This window comes from Anser brachyrhynchus (genome assembly GCF_964034855.1).
Source record: "Anser brachyrhynchus genome assembly, chromosome: 39".
Taxonomy (NCBI): domain Eukaryota; kingdom Metazoa; phylum Chordata; class Aves; order Anseriformes; family Anatidae; genus Anser; species Anser brachyrhynchus.
The window spans coordinates 158,951-173,428 of NC_137732.1; the positions used below are offsets into that span (position 1 = coordinate 158,951).

The 14,478-nt window shown below is 54.0% G+C and overlaps 2 protein-coding genes across 4 annotated transcripts in view; one reads left to right on the forward strand and one right to left on the reverse strand.

Moving 5' to 3' along the window:
• The window catches only part of LOC308184613 (leucine-rich repeat and fibronectin type III domain-containing protein 1-like protein), a 45,846-nt gene extending 39,740 nt beyond the window's left edge, over window positions 1-6,106 (forward strand). Inside the window, exon 4 of one of the 2 annotated variants that reach the window (XM_080571816.1) lies at window positions 3,962-6,105. In XM_080571816.1, the coding sequence (XP_080427942.1) occupies window positions 3,962-4,472 (511 nt within the window). In that variant the 3' untranslated portion in view covers window positions 4,473-6,105. Of the gene's footprint in view, window positions 1-3,961 lie in introns of both variants that reach the window. The other variant, XM_080571817.1, reaches the window with a different exon arrangement.
• Window positions 6,107-9,887: 3,781 nt separating this feature from the next.
• Window positions 9,888-14,161, reverse strand: LOC308184617 (glutaminyl-peptide cyclotransferase-like protein). 2 transcript variants are annotated; one of them, XM_080571818.1, is made up of 7 exons: window positions 13,912-14,158; window positions 12,957-13,097; window positions 12,563-12,856; window positions 11,868-12,020; window positions 10,796-10,895; window positions 10,266-10,382; window positions 9,888-10,137 (listed from the first exon to the last, which is right to left on the reverse strand). In XM_080571818.1, exons 1-7 carry the CDS (start codon window positions 14,131-14,133, stop codon window positions 9,992-9,994), a joined length of 1,173 nt encoding a protein of 390 aa, XP_080427944.1. In that variant the 5' UTR covers window positions 14,134-14,158; the 3' UTR covers window positions 9,888-9,991. The 2 variants fall into 2 exon arrangements, with proteins under 2 accessions (XP_080427944.1, XP_080427945.1); XM_080571819.1 differs by lacking the exon at window positions 10,796-10,895 and having other exon boundaries at window positions 13,912-14,161.
• Between the last annotated feature and the right edge of the window lie 317 nt (window positions 14,162-14,478).

Consider the following 14,478-nt stretch of genomic DNA (forward strand, 5'->3'; position numbering starts at 1 on the left):
ATCACCATTAATTAGAGTCTAAACAAACAAAAAACCTCCATCTCTGTTTCAAGCTGCTCGGTTTATTTTGGGTTTGGGGTTTGCTTTTTTGTTGTTGTTGTTGCTGTTGTTGTTGACAGTGTTGCTAGGAAATATTTCCAATCCCACAAAACGGTGTTTTGTCAAAAATTTTGTGAGCAGATTTCACAGTTGAGCTTTCACCAAAGGGCTTTACTTGTTACTGGCTGACTGCAGATGGCAGGGGAAACGCTGGCGTGGATTATGGGATGGATGCTGTTGCTCTTAAACCACTTACAGGAAAAAAAAATTGACAGATTTGCGTCTAAAATTGTGGCTTCAGCAGTGTCTACAGGTAACAGGAGGCTGAAATGTGAATTAAGAGTTTTTGATAAAAGTCTAATTGGCAGTTATCGTGGAATACAAATGTGAACATTTCTTGAGGAATTAAAAAAGACCAAAAAAAAAAAAAAAGCCCCAAAAAGAATAACCAAGGGAAAGGTTTTTGCATCCCCCTTGGAAATTTCATGGGAGATAAAGCTATTGTGAAACGTCTTTCGTTCAAAGTAATTATTTCAGCAGACTTTGATTGCTGAGAGCTCCAAGGTTGGAGACGGAGCCATGGGTAATGGAGAGACTGATGAGCTTTTATCCTGCTGAGACCCACGGTGTCCCCAAATCCAGTCTCTTGGGTTGTCACGGGTCCTACAGCATCTTCGATGGGCTTGGACCTACATAATCCACTCCACTTAAACTGTTATTAGGTCAAGTTAAGTATTACTGGGAATGTTTGTTCTGAAAATGCCCCTTTGTAAACCCTGGACCGTGGGTTTTAGCGGAATGAGAAAGCTCTCAGGTGACACGTTTGCTCCCCATACCTACCTATGTGCTTTCTGGTGGTTCCTCCTCATCCTTGCCTGGCCCTAAAGGTCTGCCAGGTTTATAACCATTACACTCAAGCCCGTGCTAATTGTCAAGCTGATTCGATCTTTTCTAGCATTACTACATAAGGTAAATAAGCTGCAGGGAGGACTGCACTACACTGCAGAAGTAAATGTTCTGCAGGCATAAGCAAGAGCACACGCAGAGATTCAGTCCTGACTGACTGCACACGCAGTTCTGAGCTGTCCTTCCTAATTTGTAGAGATTTCCTTGAAACTTCCTAAATATGCCAAAATAGCTGCCTTTCCCTGGAGACATGCCTGGCCATAACTGCTTAGCCACTGATGAATCCTTATCTGCTGCCTTATCAGGACTTCACGCTTCTCCTTTTTCATGTAGTTGAAAATAGCCTCGCATTACCAGAAAAGCCGATAAAATTCAAATACATATTTGGCCTTATTCAACGTTTGTGCTGAGGATTTAGAACCTCCTCTTTTTGGATGATGATGACTGTAGAAGTACTTCAGCGCACTGTAATACAGCACATGCTGTACATAGCTTTCCATGGTAATTAGTCAAATTTCAATACCAAGCCCTTCACTGAATAATCCCGACAATAACGTATTGCAGAAAGTTGTTTGAAGGAAGAAAAATGAGCATCAAAGGCTGCTGAATAAGCCAGATAATGCGGACATTAGGAAAACGGTACTTTGCATAATTTTTTGCAATTACACCTCCCTCTCACAGATGGGCAGGCTCCTAAACGCTACAAGATGCTTTCTGCGTGGTGTTTCCTATCGATTGCTTCTCATTGCTCAGCTGGTCTTCTAGGCACTGCCTGCCTCTGCCTTCTGCAGACGTTATCTATGACATCCCTTAATTTTTTTGCGCGTTGTGCCCCGAGGTTCGGTGACGGTTTTGTTGATGTCAAGCCATTTTAGACGTTGTGCCACGATCGGATGCAGTTGCCAGCGGTATTTTTCTAGGGGGCACGACTGATTTTTAGCGGTGAAGGCAGACAAACAAAAATCTCCGCCTCGTCAGGCGCATCCCTTCAGTGTGACAAGCAAAGATCTTCTCTTATGCTTAGTTTCTGTGTAATTTGGTATTTGAACTGACTCAGTGCTCATGGTGGGATGCCCACAACCCAGCAAGCTTTAAGGATGAGGGAGGACTGCTGGCCAGGATAGGCTGTGAAGTTAGTTCTCCAATCCATCTCTTGCGGTGGCTGGTCACTATAAAACAGAGCTGAACAGAAGTCTGAAATGTTAATTAGCTATTTATCTGATAATTGATCATTGGTGTGTGTTTTGGGATGGTGAAGGTCAGGCCATGAATAACTCTGAGGGCTTGTTGTGCTGGTCTGCAGCAGTTGCTAAGTTTGTACATTTTCCCATGCATTAATGCTGGATTTTTTTTCTCATTTATCTTATTTATCTCAAATTTATTTCTCATTATGCACACGCTAGGAGTTGTTAATGTCGTTTGGGTGTTTCAATTTGACAAATGGATCTTTGTGGAGCTTCCTCTCCAACCATGCCTTTCCTGCAAAAAGAAAAATAATCTCATTAGCCTTAAAGCCCAGCCCGTGGCCACATTCTTTGCAGGTCATGAAGCTGCTGTTATAAATGAAGAGTTGAGGTTTGGGAAATTCAGATTGGAGATAAGGGGAAAAATATCTACTAGGAGGGTAGTTCAGTGCTGGAATGGTGCCTGGAGTGCTCATGGAAGGTTTTCAAGGGTTGGCAAGGTAGACGTGTGGTTGACCTGATCGTCTGTTGGTGGTAGTGCTGCTCTGAGTGGGACGTTGGGCTAGAGATCTCTGGGGGGGTTCTATGAATGATGGTACATGGGCATTTTTTTTTCATACTTACAGAAAATTGGTTGTTCTGCATGAAGTAGTAGTAGACGTGTCTGGAGAACATTCCTTTGAAGGTGTAGTTCTTTCTTTCCAGTCTAAACACATATAGTCCATAGTCCAATGGATGACTACGTGGAAAAACATGTATGACAAGCAGATAGTTTGGGTGGTTTTTTTTCCCTCTTTTAATCGGAAACAGAGCTTATGATTCGTCTGTTTTTTCTTCGTCTTTTAAAAAGCGTGGTGGCCAGGAGAAGGCCACGTTCCCACTCACTTTGAACAAATGTATTTTGTTTAAACTGACTCCTCTGCAACAGCACTGCTTCACTCCAGTGAGAAATCTGAGCCAAATATACGGAGAGCTGATCTGCGATGAGATATATTGGGATTCGTATGGTCATTACCGTGGTCTGTGGGAATGTGTTAACATAGCATACAGCTCTTCTCCTGGGATCCTTCTCATCTGTTGGTTTAGTACCCATTCATGCTTCTTTGTGGTAAATGAATAATTGGAATTTACGCAGAACAATCCCAATGTTAGGGTTGGATCAAGGGGAGGAGGTCAGTCTGTGCTGTTATTTGGGTACAGAAGACGCCACGTAGTTGCGAGTGCACGTGCTCTAATTGTTCTTACTGGCTGCCTGATTACGAGACACTGAGCACCACGGAGCTGCTGGAAGGTGGGAATAAGGTTAATCTGTGGACCAAAGGTTTGAATTTGCCTTTTTTCCTTTCGTCTTCACAATGTGCTTCCTGTGGGTGTGAGATTACTAGAATACATTTTAACTACCGAGTGTTGCAGTTGATCCTGTTCTGCCATTTAAGCCCTTAAGTATGTTCCCTTATAGATTTTCAAACGTTGACAGTATTCCATTCTGCATGGGGCACATAATGCCCCCTTTTAGGCTGAAACTGTAGAAATAGAAGATAATGCAGATCAGAACAGTAAATCAGGTCTGACTTCTCCTCCAGCCATCGCAAGCTTGTGCATTCCAGTCCGTGTTTGTTTGAAATGGCCGAGGTAAAGACATTTTCACTGCTAAAATCTGTATTTTCCGTCCCTACCGAGTACCCTAGGGAATGCTAGCTTTTTCTGCTTGTTCCGATTGCCATGCTTGTCTTCTGCTCTGCTAGTTTCCTTACAGCAGGCACCGATAGCTTGAATTGGTCTCCTTAGGTTCGATCCGCTTGGATGTTTACTGTACTTATTTTCTTTTCCAGGATGATCCCTGCTGCTAGTAAATCCTTCTTCTTGACTGATCTGGTTGCAGGACGTGAGTATGACCTCTGTGTCCTTGCTGTTTATGATGATGGATTGACATCTTTGACTGCAACCAGAGTGATCGGATGCGTGCAGTTCACAACCCAGGAGGAATACAAGCAGTGCCGATCCCTTCACGCGCAGTTTCTTGGAGGAACCATGATCATCATTATTGGGGGCATCATTGTGGCTTCAGTTCTTGTCTTCATTTTCATCCTCCTCATGAAATATAAAGTCTACAACAATCACCACAAAAATAAAACTACTAAAGTTAATAATGTCTGCTCTCAAACCAATGGAAGTCAAAGTGGCTCGATGGCTCGATCCACTTCTAAACTTGCAGAGAGGCGGGAAAGTTTGCACCAAGAGTGCTCGGGATCTTCCAGCAAAGGAAAAACTGTTGTAGACTTGGATTGTGAAAAAGTGACTCCAACCAACACAACCTTTTTAACAACCGATGCGTTATCTTAATGGCCATTTGACAGGACACACCAAGGTGGTATTGCTTGAAACATTTTAATGCGAGTGGTTGTATTTTAAGCTTCACTACTATTGTCTATTTTTAAGATCAGATGGTTTAAAAAATATTTTTTTAATCTGTAAACAGTTCTTGCATTCTTAACTATTTTGTTTCAATATATTAAATATAAGTGTGTGATTTACAAGATTTTTTTACTGGTTCTTTTATAGCATACACCTCTGGTATCAAGGCAGCAACATAGCTAAATTCTGATTAGGTTTGTCTGTAGTGAAATGCACTATTTTTTCATTTGGTTACTGACCAGCAGCAAAGACGTACTCTCAGGATCTTCAGACTTCTTTTCTCACAGCAGAGTCACCAAACTACTCATCTCTTCAAGGAATGATGTGTTATAGAAAGTCTCAATGCGGAATTATTTATTGCCATAGGTATGTTGTATACATGCTGCTCACAAAAGAAGTAAAATTAGTAGAGGTTCCCTATGGAAAAAAAAATAAAAAAATAAGCACTACTCTTTAAAAAGAAAAGAAATAAAGAAAATTGAAAGTACTTTAAGTACTTTACCATATTCTCTTGGAATTATTCGCTGGCACAGAAATATGGACTCGTATTGTTTGCTTTGTAACAGCTGTTATCTGTCTAGGCTGTGCCTTTGAGAAACCTCCTCTTGTTCTCGGAAGTCAGATTTACCTCTGGGCAGGAAGAAGCCCCCGCTTTTTGTTCTTCCTAAATTGTAAAACTTCACAAACCGGTTGAAATCAGGTGTGTTCCACTGTGCACGTTTTTGCTATGCTGAAAACCATGCCATAGTCTCCCGCTCTGAAAGCTGAAGGTATTTTTCTCTCTTTTTATTTTGGTGGTAAATTTGTTGAGCGAGGACCCGCAGACGAAAGCTCCCGTGTCCTGAGGCACGCTGCACAATCTCACTGTGACACCTCATCTTCAGATGGCTTTTATACCAGTCTCTTCTTTCTGTAATGCTGCATGAAGCATAATGTAACTGGCTGATAGATGAATTATGTGAATGTGTCTGGTCAAGTCATTTTAACGCATCATATGGAATGAAATGTTCCTTTTGTTTCAAGGAATACTGGCAAATCGAGATGGACCCACAGTTTAGGTTTTGAAATATGCACAAGAGGAATTGGTGACCTCGACCAAACAAAATGTCATCTCTGCCATCCTCATTGGTCGCTGATCCTTTGCAAAGTACCTAGCTCTGTAAACAAAACAAGAGAAAACAAGGATACTTGTTTTTTATTTATTGAAACTCAAGAAACGGAACGAGAAAGCAATTGACAGGAGAGGCTTGCGAGCTGAGTGACTTTAAATCTTTTCAGGTGATTGAGATCTGATTTAGCAAAGAAAAGTATTTCTCCTAACGTTGTCCCTTTAACTGTCTATAAATATTTCTCCTGTTTGACTATGAAAGAATGCTCAAGAAAAGTTACCTGGTGGACAGCTGAAAGCTGTTTAACTCCACTGAAATTAAATACTATATTTTAATACAGTTAGTCTCACTAATTGCCTAAGTAGGAGGCATTTTCTTGAGGTCTCTATGATGCCCAGATTTGGTGAGGTCCATGTTTTGTTCTGAATTCCAAACATAAATTGAGAAGGAAGTAATTGGGGGAGGGGAGGGGGGGATGTCTGTTATCAGGTATATTTGTAAAAGTGAGATAAGGTTGTGCAGCTGCACTCATATCAGTTTTATTTAATACATATATCTTTTCCCACTCACAAAATTCAGTGCTGGAATTTGAACATGCTTTTCTGAATTACTGCAACCTGACTGCTACGAGTATCATGAGTGGCTCAGCAAACCTGCACATTAAATCCATTTATTGGTGACATCCTGCCATTTTCTGCCAGTAGCAATTTCTGTCATGCCCTTTTATTTGGTACCTACATGCTAAGTATGAAAACTCTTCTGCTGCTGAGCAGCATCTCAAGGGATTCAGGGGCTGGAGCTGGAAATGCTGCATTTTGACAATTTGCGGTGTGTACTCAGGTTGTCCATCTTATCTTCAAACCGGTGTGAGTTGTGCTAGCACCATCCTTGCTTGCCTATGACAGCAGCAGCAAACTGGATTTGTTTTAACTATTACTCCCTTAAAAAAATAGAATTGAGGTTTGGTGATTCTCTCCAGGTTATTTTAAGAGGTCGAGGTTGGAAGTGACTCTGAGCGCCTGATGTCTCTGTTATACAAGCAGAAAAATGTGGAAGGCAGCAGGAAGCCAGAGCCCACTGATGAACCCTCTGCAATTACTCTATATAAAGTTAGGGAGCAGATTATTCTGGTAATTATATATATACATATATATTAAAAAAAATAACAGACAATGCAGTCATTAGACAAAGCCAGTATGGGTTCACGAAGGGAAAGTCCTGCTGTGCTAACTCACGATCTTTTTAGGACAAGGTTACCCACCCGGTGGACAAAGGGAAGGTAGTGAGTGTGGGTTTGGTTTTTTTTAAGTCTTTGTTGTTATTTTTGGATTTTAGCAAAGCTTTTGGTGCTCTCTCAGTATCCCTCCAGCATACAGCCGGGCATGGACACCGTAGGATGGGTGAACAATTAGCTGAAGGGTTGGGCTGAAAGTATTGTAGTAACTGGGGGTGACATCAGCTCGGTGGCCAGTCACTGGTGGAGCTCCCAAGGCTTACATTTTAAGACCATTTCTCGTCAATATTGCTAGCCATGAGCAGGACTCGCTGGTCCTCCGTGGGTCCCTTCCTGCTCAGGCCACTCCGCGACTCTATGGTTCTGCCCTCCACGCGCATGCGCAGCTCAGCGGCCGCGCTGCTCCCTGCCGCCACGAGGCGGCGCTGCATGCAGTGCCCCCCCACCCCGGCTCCCGCCAGGCGGTGTAAGGACCGGTGGCCACGGTGTGTGAGGAGCGGCTGAGGGGACTTGGTTTGTGCGACTGGGAGGCGACTGAGGGGCGACCTCCTTGGTGCCTACGGAGCCTCCGTGAGGGGACAACTGGTGGTAGGACGTGAGGGAATGGCTGAAGCCGTGCTGAAGCTGGACATTTGGGGTAAGTCACGTTTGCGGCTCAGGCCCCACACCTGTGGGTGCTCACAAAGCACTTGGACATGGCGACCAGGCCTTAGGTGGGCCTGGGGGGGGCGCCATGAGCAGGACTCGCTGGTCCTCCGTGGGTCCCTTCCTGCTCAGGCCACTCCGCGACTCTATGGTTCTGCCCTCCACGCGCATGCGCAGCTCAGCGGCCGCGCTGCTCCCTGCCGCCAGGAGGCGGCGCTGCACGCAGTCCCCCCCCAACCAGGCGCCCGCCGTGCGCATGCGCGTTGCTTCCCCGCTGCTCTCGGCCTCCCCGCGGCATGCTGGGGGATGTAGTCCTCCTGGCCGCCATGGTTGTCCGCGAGGCATGGCGGGAGTTGTAGTTTTCTGCACAAGTGTAGGCCATCAGCAAGGCCCAGGGCTCTCCATTTGCCCCTTGAGCCCCTCGCAACCCGCTCGTTCCCACTCCTGTGTCCTCAGGAGCTTCTGAATGCCCCACAGTTCCCCCATTTCACAGAATCACAGAATAATTTCCCTTTTGTGCCCAAGTGGAGGCCTTCAACTGTTGCGCCACGACCCCAGGGCCCCTTCAATGGCCACCGTCGGTGTCCCCGTGTCCGTACTTGGTGCCCTGTGGTTGCACCCAGATTCCTCCCTGGAGCTCTCTGGCTCCCCTCTGTTAGCATTCGTTACACTCAGAGCCCTCTTTCGCCTTCTTTTCTGCACGTATTTCACCACAAATCTCTCCTTTGGCCATCAAATTCCCTCAAGGGTTCTCCAATTTCCAATTAGCACCCGCCAACTTGGCCTGCTTGGCTCTATCAGCACCCCAATGTGCCTTTTGAGGTGCTCCAGAGGCCTCCATTTGCCCTTTCAGCCCCCTTGCACCCACCATCAGATCCTCAGGACCCCTCCCTTGGTCCTCCTCGTGCCCCGAAGCCCCCCGCTGGCCTTCACACTACCCCTATGGAACCCCACACCTGGCCCTGTGGACTCCACAATACCACCTGGGTCCCCTCTGAAGGTCTTTATTATGTCCCAGAACCTTCTGGTACCTCTTCAGACCCCTTAGGCCCTCTCTAGTCCCCTCAGAATCCCTCCTGAGGTGCTTGTTTAGCTCCAAAACCGTATTTTTTTTCCATAGTGGTTCCCTCAGCATCTCTGCAGATTTCTCAGGACCCTTTCTGAGGCCCTCGTGGTGTCTCAGAGCCTTCTTTCTGGGGGTTCTTGTATGACCAGAGGTGTATTCTGGGGTACTGGGAGGTTCCTGAGGGTCTGGGTTAGTCCTGGAGGGCTTCGAGTAGGTTTTATGGGTGCTGTGAGGGTCCTGGGTGTTTCTGAGGTGTACCGGGGGGCTCTCGGGGAACTTGGGATAATTTGGGAGGGTCTTGGGGGTGCTGGGAGGTTCCTGGTGGGCTCCAGGACGTACAGCGAGGCTCTGGGAGGGTACTGGGGGCACTGGGATCATGCTGGGTGGCTCTGAGTTCTGTAGGGGACGGTACTAGGGGGCTATGGGAGCAGAACAACGCAATAAAAATCAGGAAATACTTCTTGGAACAGCCTCTGTGTAGGTCATTTCCTTCCAAAGAGCTAGACAACTACTGCTTTTAAGTGCTTTGAGTCTCATAATCTGGTCCCTTCCGTTACCTCCAGGCTTAGATGCTTCAACATTCCAGAAGATTTGAAAAAACAATAAAATAAAAAATAAAAAAAACACTTTTTAAACCCAATTACATTTGTGCAGTGAAGTGTTCCCAGGTAGACGCGTGCAAGAGGATGGCTTCGAGGTCAAGAACTGGGGCGATGGGGACAGATGCAAGGACATGCATCGATGGAAATGGGGACAAAACAGACCCAAAAAAAAGTTTTGTTTTGTTTTGTTTTGTTTTTTAGAAGAGAGATCCGATTGCAGTGGAAATCCAGAACACCACTGCTACAGGCAGATGAAGGAGAAACATTATGAGAACCAACAGCTCGCCTTCTTGATCATTCCGGTGCTCCCTCGATGTTTAGTTAATATTTAAACACGTCTTTTGAACGTGGATGTGCTTTTTACGTAACGGTTTGCTCTTTCGTGGGTCTGCAGCAACCGTGGGAGTCGCGGAAAGAAAAAACAAGGGGACTGCTGACCAAATTAAAACAAGGAGGACCTCCACGACGAAGCATCCGGCAGCGCTTTGGGGTCCGGATGGGACTTTTGGAGGTCTGGTTGGACCTTCCCCAGCCGAAAACGGGGTCGATAAGACCCACGTTGTCTTTTCCAGCTGGGTTTCCCCCTCTGCGCTCCTGCCACCTGCAGCTACCTGCACCCAGCGAGCCTGTTCCGAACCGCGTCCCCGTGGGTGTCCCCAGGGGTGGGTGACAGCGCAGGACACGACGCCAGGCACCGAGGATTTTATTAGTGGGGGCTCCCAGCGCAGCCAGGGGCTGCCCCGACGCCCCGGGGGGGCTCAGGCCGGAGGGTGTCGGGGTGTCCGGGTGGCTCAGAGCTGCAGGAACTCGGCCACGAAGGCGGCGAGGATCTTGCAGAGGTCCTCCACGGTGGGCAGGTGGAGGTTGTCCTCGTTGTCCTCGGTGGTGTGCCAGACCCAGGGGAAGGGCATGGGGATGAGATGCAGCACGGGGACGCCTGCGGGGACACGGGGGGACACAGCGGGGCTGAGCCACGGTGGTCCCCGCTCCCTGCAAGGCGACACGGCGCTCGGTGGGGACTTGGGGACACTGCAGCATGGGGACACGGGGACACGGGGACGTTACCACGTTGCAGGAAGGGGACGTGGTCGTCCTCGACGGGCCCCGGGGCTGGGCTGAGCCGGAAAAAGGGCTGGTCCTGGGGGGAGGCGTGCAGCAGCCCCAGGCTCCGCAGTCGTTTCTCTGCGCACCGGGGACACAAAGGGGACACAGGGGGGGACACAGGGAAAGGCACTCTGTGACACCCCCGTCCCCATCCTGTCTCCATCTTTGTCCCCATCCCAGCCTCCTCGTCCCATCCGTGTCCCCATTCCCATCCTCGTGACCACCCCCCGGTCCCAGCACCCACCCTGTCCCCATCCCCACGTCACCCCACCCCATGCCGACCACATGCTTGTCCCCAAACCCACGGGCGTCCCCCAGGTGCCACCCACGCCCTGTCCCCAGCCCCTTGTCACCCCTCCTGTCCCCACGCCACGTCCCCAGCCCTTTGCACATCCGCAGGGCCCGTCCATGCCCTGTCCCCATCCACGCCCTGACCCCACACCCGTCCCCGTGTCCCCACGTCCCCACGTCCCCGTGTCCCCGCAGCGCACCGATGGCGACGAGGCGCAGGAACCAGTGGTGGGTGCGGGGGAAGTGGCTGTGGATGGCGGGGTGCTGGGTGCCCAGCAGGTCCAGCAGCACCAGCAGGCTCTGGGGACACGGCGCGGGGGACATCAGCACGGCCACGGGGACACCACGTGGCCATAGGGACACCACCCCCGGATGCTCCAGGACCATCCCAGCTGGGCCACCGTGATGGGGGGGGGGGCAACCTGGCAGTGCCACCACCCTTGGGTGCCACAGGACTGTCCCAGCTGGGTCACCACCACGCTTGAGTGCCATCACACCATGCTGCCACCACCCTTGGGTGCCATGGGACCATCCCAACTGGGTCACCACCACGCTTGGGTGCCACCACACCATCCTGCCACCACCCTTGGGTGCCACGGGACTGTCCCAGCTGGGTCACCACCATGCTTGAGTGCCACCACACCATGCTGCCACCACCCTTGGGTGCCATGGGACCGTCCCAACTGGGTCACAACCACGCTTGGGTGCCACCACACCATGCTGCCACCACCCTTGGGTGCCATGGGACTGTCCCAGCTGGGTCACCACCACGCTTGAGTGCCACCACACCATGCAGCCACCACCCTTGGGTGCCACGGGACTGTCCCAGCTGGGTCACCACCACCCTTGGGTGCCACCACACCACCCTGCCACCACCCTTGGGTGCCACGGGACTGTCCCAGCTGTGTCACCACCACCCTTGGGTGCCACCACACCATGCTGCCACCACCCTTGGGTGCCATGGGACCGTCCCAACTGGGTCACCACCACACTTGGGTGCCACCACACCATGCTGCCACCACCCTTGGGTGCCACGGGACTGTCCCAGCTGGGTCACCACCACGCTTGGGTGCCACCACACCATGCTGTCACCACCCTTGGGTGCCATGGGACCGTTCCAACTGGGTCACCACCATGCTTGGGTGCCACCACGCCACCCTGTCACCACCCTTGGGTGCCATGGGACTGTCCCAGCTGGGTCACCACTACCCTTGGGTGCCACCACACCACCGTGCCACCACCCTTGGGTGCCAGGGTGGCGGGGACACTCACCATGGCAGTGATCTGGGTGCCATGGGGGCCGTGGCGGGTGGCGGCCATGCGTGCCGCCAGGTGCCGGGCGCCGTAGAGCGAGTCGGTGGCGCTCCACTCCTCGAAGGCCTCCTCGCCGTCCAGGAAGAGCAGCTGCAGCGTCACCTCCGCGCCCTGCGGGGACCGAGGTCACCCTGGGGAGGGCCCTTGGGGGCGCCCTGGGGTCCCAAGGGAGGGGTCTGGGAGGGAGCCGGGTAGGCCGGGAGGGACCCAGGGGGCTCCATGGAGGGTTGGGGGGGGGACAGAGGTGTCCCAGGTGGGCTCTGGGGGGGATCCAGGTGTCCCGGGGGGGGACCCAGGTGTCCTGGGGGGGGTACCCAAGTGTCCTGGGAGTGTCCTGGGGGGGGACCCAGGTGTCCCGGGGGGGTGTCTGGGGGGGACCCAGGTGTCCTGAGGGGGTCTGGGGGGGGCCTGGTGTCCCAGGGGGGTGTCTGGGGGGGGTACCCAGGTGTCCTGGGGGTGTCTGGGGGGGTAACCCAGGTGTCCCAGGGGGGTCCAGGAGGGACCCAAGTATCCTGGGGGTGCCTAATGGGGGGACCCAGGTGTCCCGGGGGGTGCTCTGGGACAGACTCAGTTATTCCCAGGGGGCTGGGGGTGACCTGGGGGGGGTGGGGCACCAGGGCACCCTGTTGTGGGGGGGGGGGCTCGGCACCCACCCTGTCCTTAGCTCTCCGCAGGGGCCGGTCGAGGGCGGCCGCCAGCTCCAGCAGCATGGCGCAGGGCACGGCCGAGTCGGTGGCCCCCAGGAAGGGGAGGCGGCCCGGGGGGGGCCCAGGGGGCAGCACCTTGGTGTCGTAGTGACAGGCCAGCACCAGGCGGCGGGGGGCGCCGGGGGCCAGCGTGGCCACCAAGCTGGCGAAGGCCACCGGCCCCCGCGGCGTGGCGGCCTCGAAGGCGTCGAGCTCCAGGTGCCAGCCGGCCGGCAGCGCCGCCAGCCGGTCAGCGATGTGCTGCGGGGGGGGGGACAGACACGGGGACGGTGACACGGTGCTTTTTTTTTTGGGGGGGGGGGGGGGGGGGACAGGTGACATTGGGGGGGGGGGGGCTCACCTGGCGGGCGGCGCGGCTCCCGGCGCTGCCCGGGGGTCGTTCGCGCAGGAGGGGGCGCAGGAAGGCGTCGCGCAGGCGGGGGGGGCGCAGCCCCCCCAGGAGCGCCCGGAGGTCCTGCTCCGAGGGGGGGCCTGGGGGGGGCTGTTTGGGGTGGGGGGGGGTCAGGGATGGGGGGACTGAGGAGGGGTGGGGGTGCTGGGAGGGGTTTTGGGGACCCCATAGGGCTGCAGGGGGGGAGTCTGGGGCTCTAGGAGGGGTTTGGGGGGGGCGTCGGCGGGGGGGAGGTTGGTCTGGGGGGTCTTGGAGGTTATGGGGGGGGTCTGGGGGCTCCCATGGGGTTGGGGTGTCCTGGGGGGGTTGAGGGGTTGGTCTGGGGGTCTTGGAGGTTATGGGGGGGGTCTGGGGGCTCCCATGGGGTTGGGGTGTCCTGGGGGGGGGGTTGGGGGGGTTGGTCTGGGGGTCTCGGAGGTTATGGGGGGGGTCTGGGGGCTCCCATGGGGTGCCCGGGGAGAGGATGGGGACCCCCATGGGACCAAGAGGGGTCTGGGGGGGGATTTGGGGTCCCGGGGTGGGGGTCCCAATGGGGTTGGGGTGCCCTTGGAGGGGGGCTACGACCCCTTAGGGGGGGCGGTCCGGGGGCTTGGGGACATCGCAGGCACCGCGGGGACAGGGACCTGGGTTCCACCCCCCAATCCCAGGACCCCCCCCAAATCCCATGACCCCCCCCTAACCCGGGGACCCCCCCCAAATCCCGGGACCCCCGCCTAATCCCGGGACCCCCCCCTAATCCGGGTACTCCCCCCAAATCAGGGGACCCCCCCTCCCAAATCAGGGGATCCTCCCCAAATCCCGGGACCCCCCCCAAATCCCGGGACCCTCCCCAAATCCCGGGACCCCCCCTAATCCCGGTCCCCCCCCCCCCTAATCCCGGTCCCCCCCCCCCCCCTCCGCTCACCGGGCCGCCTCCGGTGCCCCGCTCCCCGCCGGGCCAGGCCGCGTAGAGGAGGGCAGCGGCCGCCGCCAGAGCCAGGAGCAGCGGCGGCAGCGGCCGGGGGCAGCCGCGGGCCCGCGGGCAGAGCCCGGGCACCGGCAGCGGCAGCGGCACCGCCACCGGGCCGGGACCGGGACCCGAACCCGCGGCCCGGGCCCGCCGGGAGCCTCCGGCGCCCTTCCGCATGGCGCGGGGGCGGGGCCTCCCCGAGGGGGGGGGGCGTGGTCTCCGGAAGGGGGCGTGGTCTTCGAAAGGGGGCGTGGTCTTTCGAAATGGGGGCGTAGTTTTGCGAACGGGGGGTGTGGTCTTTGGGAAAGGGGGCGTGGCTTCGTGGCGGGGGCGTGGCTTTCGTTCAGGGGCGTGGTTTCGCGGCGGGGGCGTGGCTTCTAAGAGGGGGGCGTGGCTTCTCGGAGGGGCGTGGTTTCGTGTAGGGGAGAGGCGCGGGTATGGAGCGGGGCGGGGCTTACGCGCGGGGCCACGCCCCCCCTTTTCTGAATGGCGGGGGGGGGGGTGAGGAGGGAGGCGCATGCG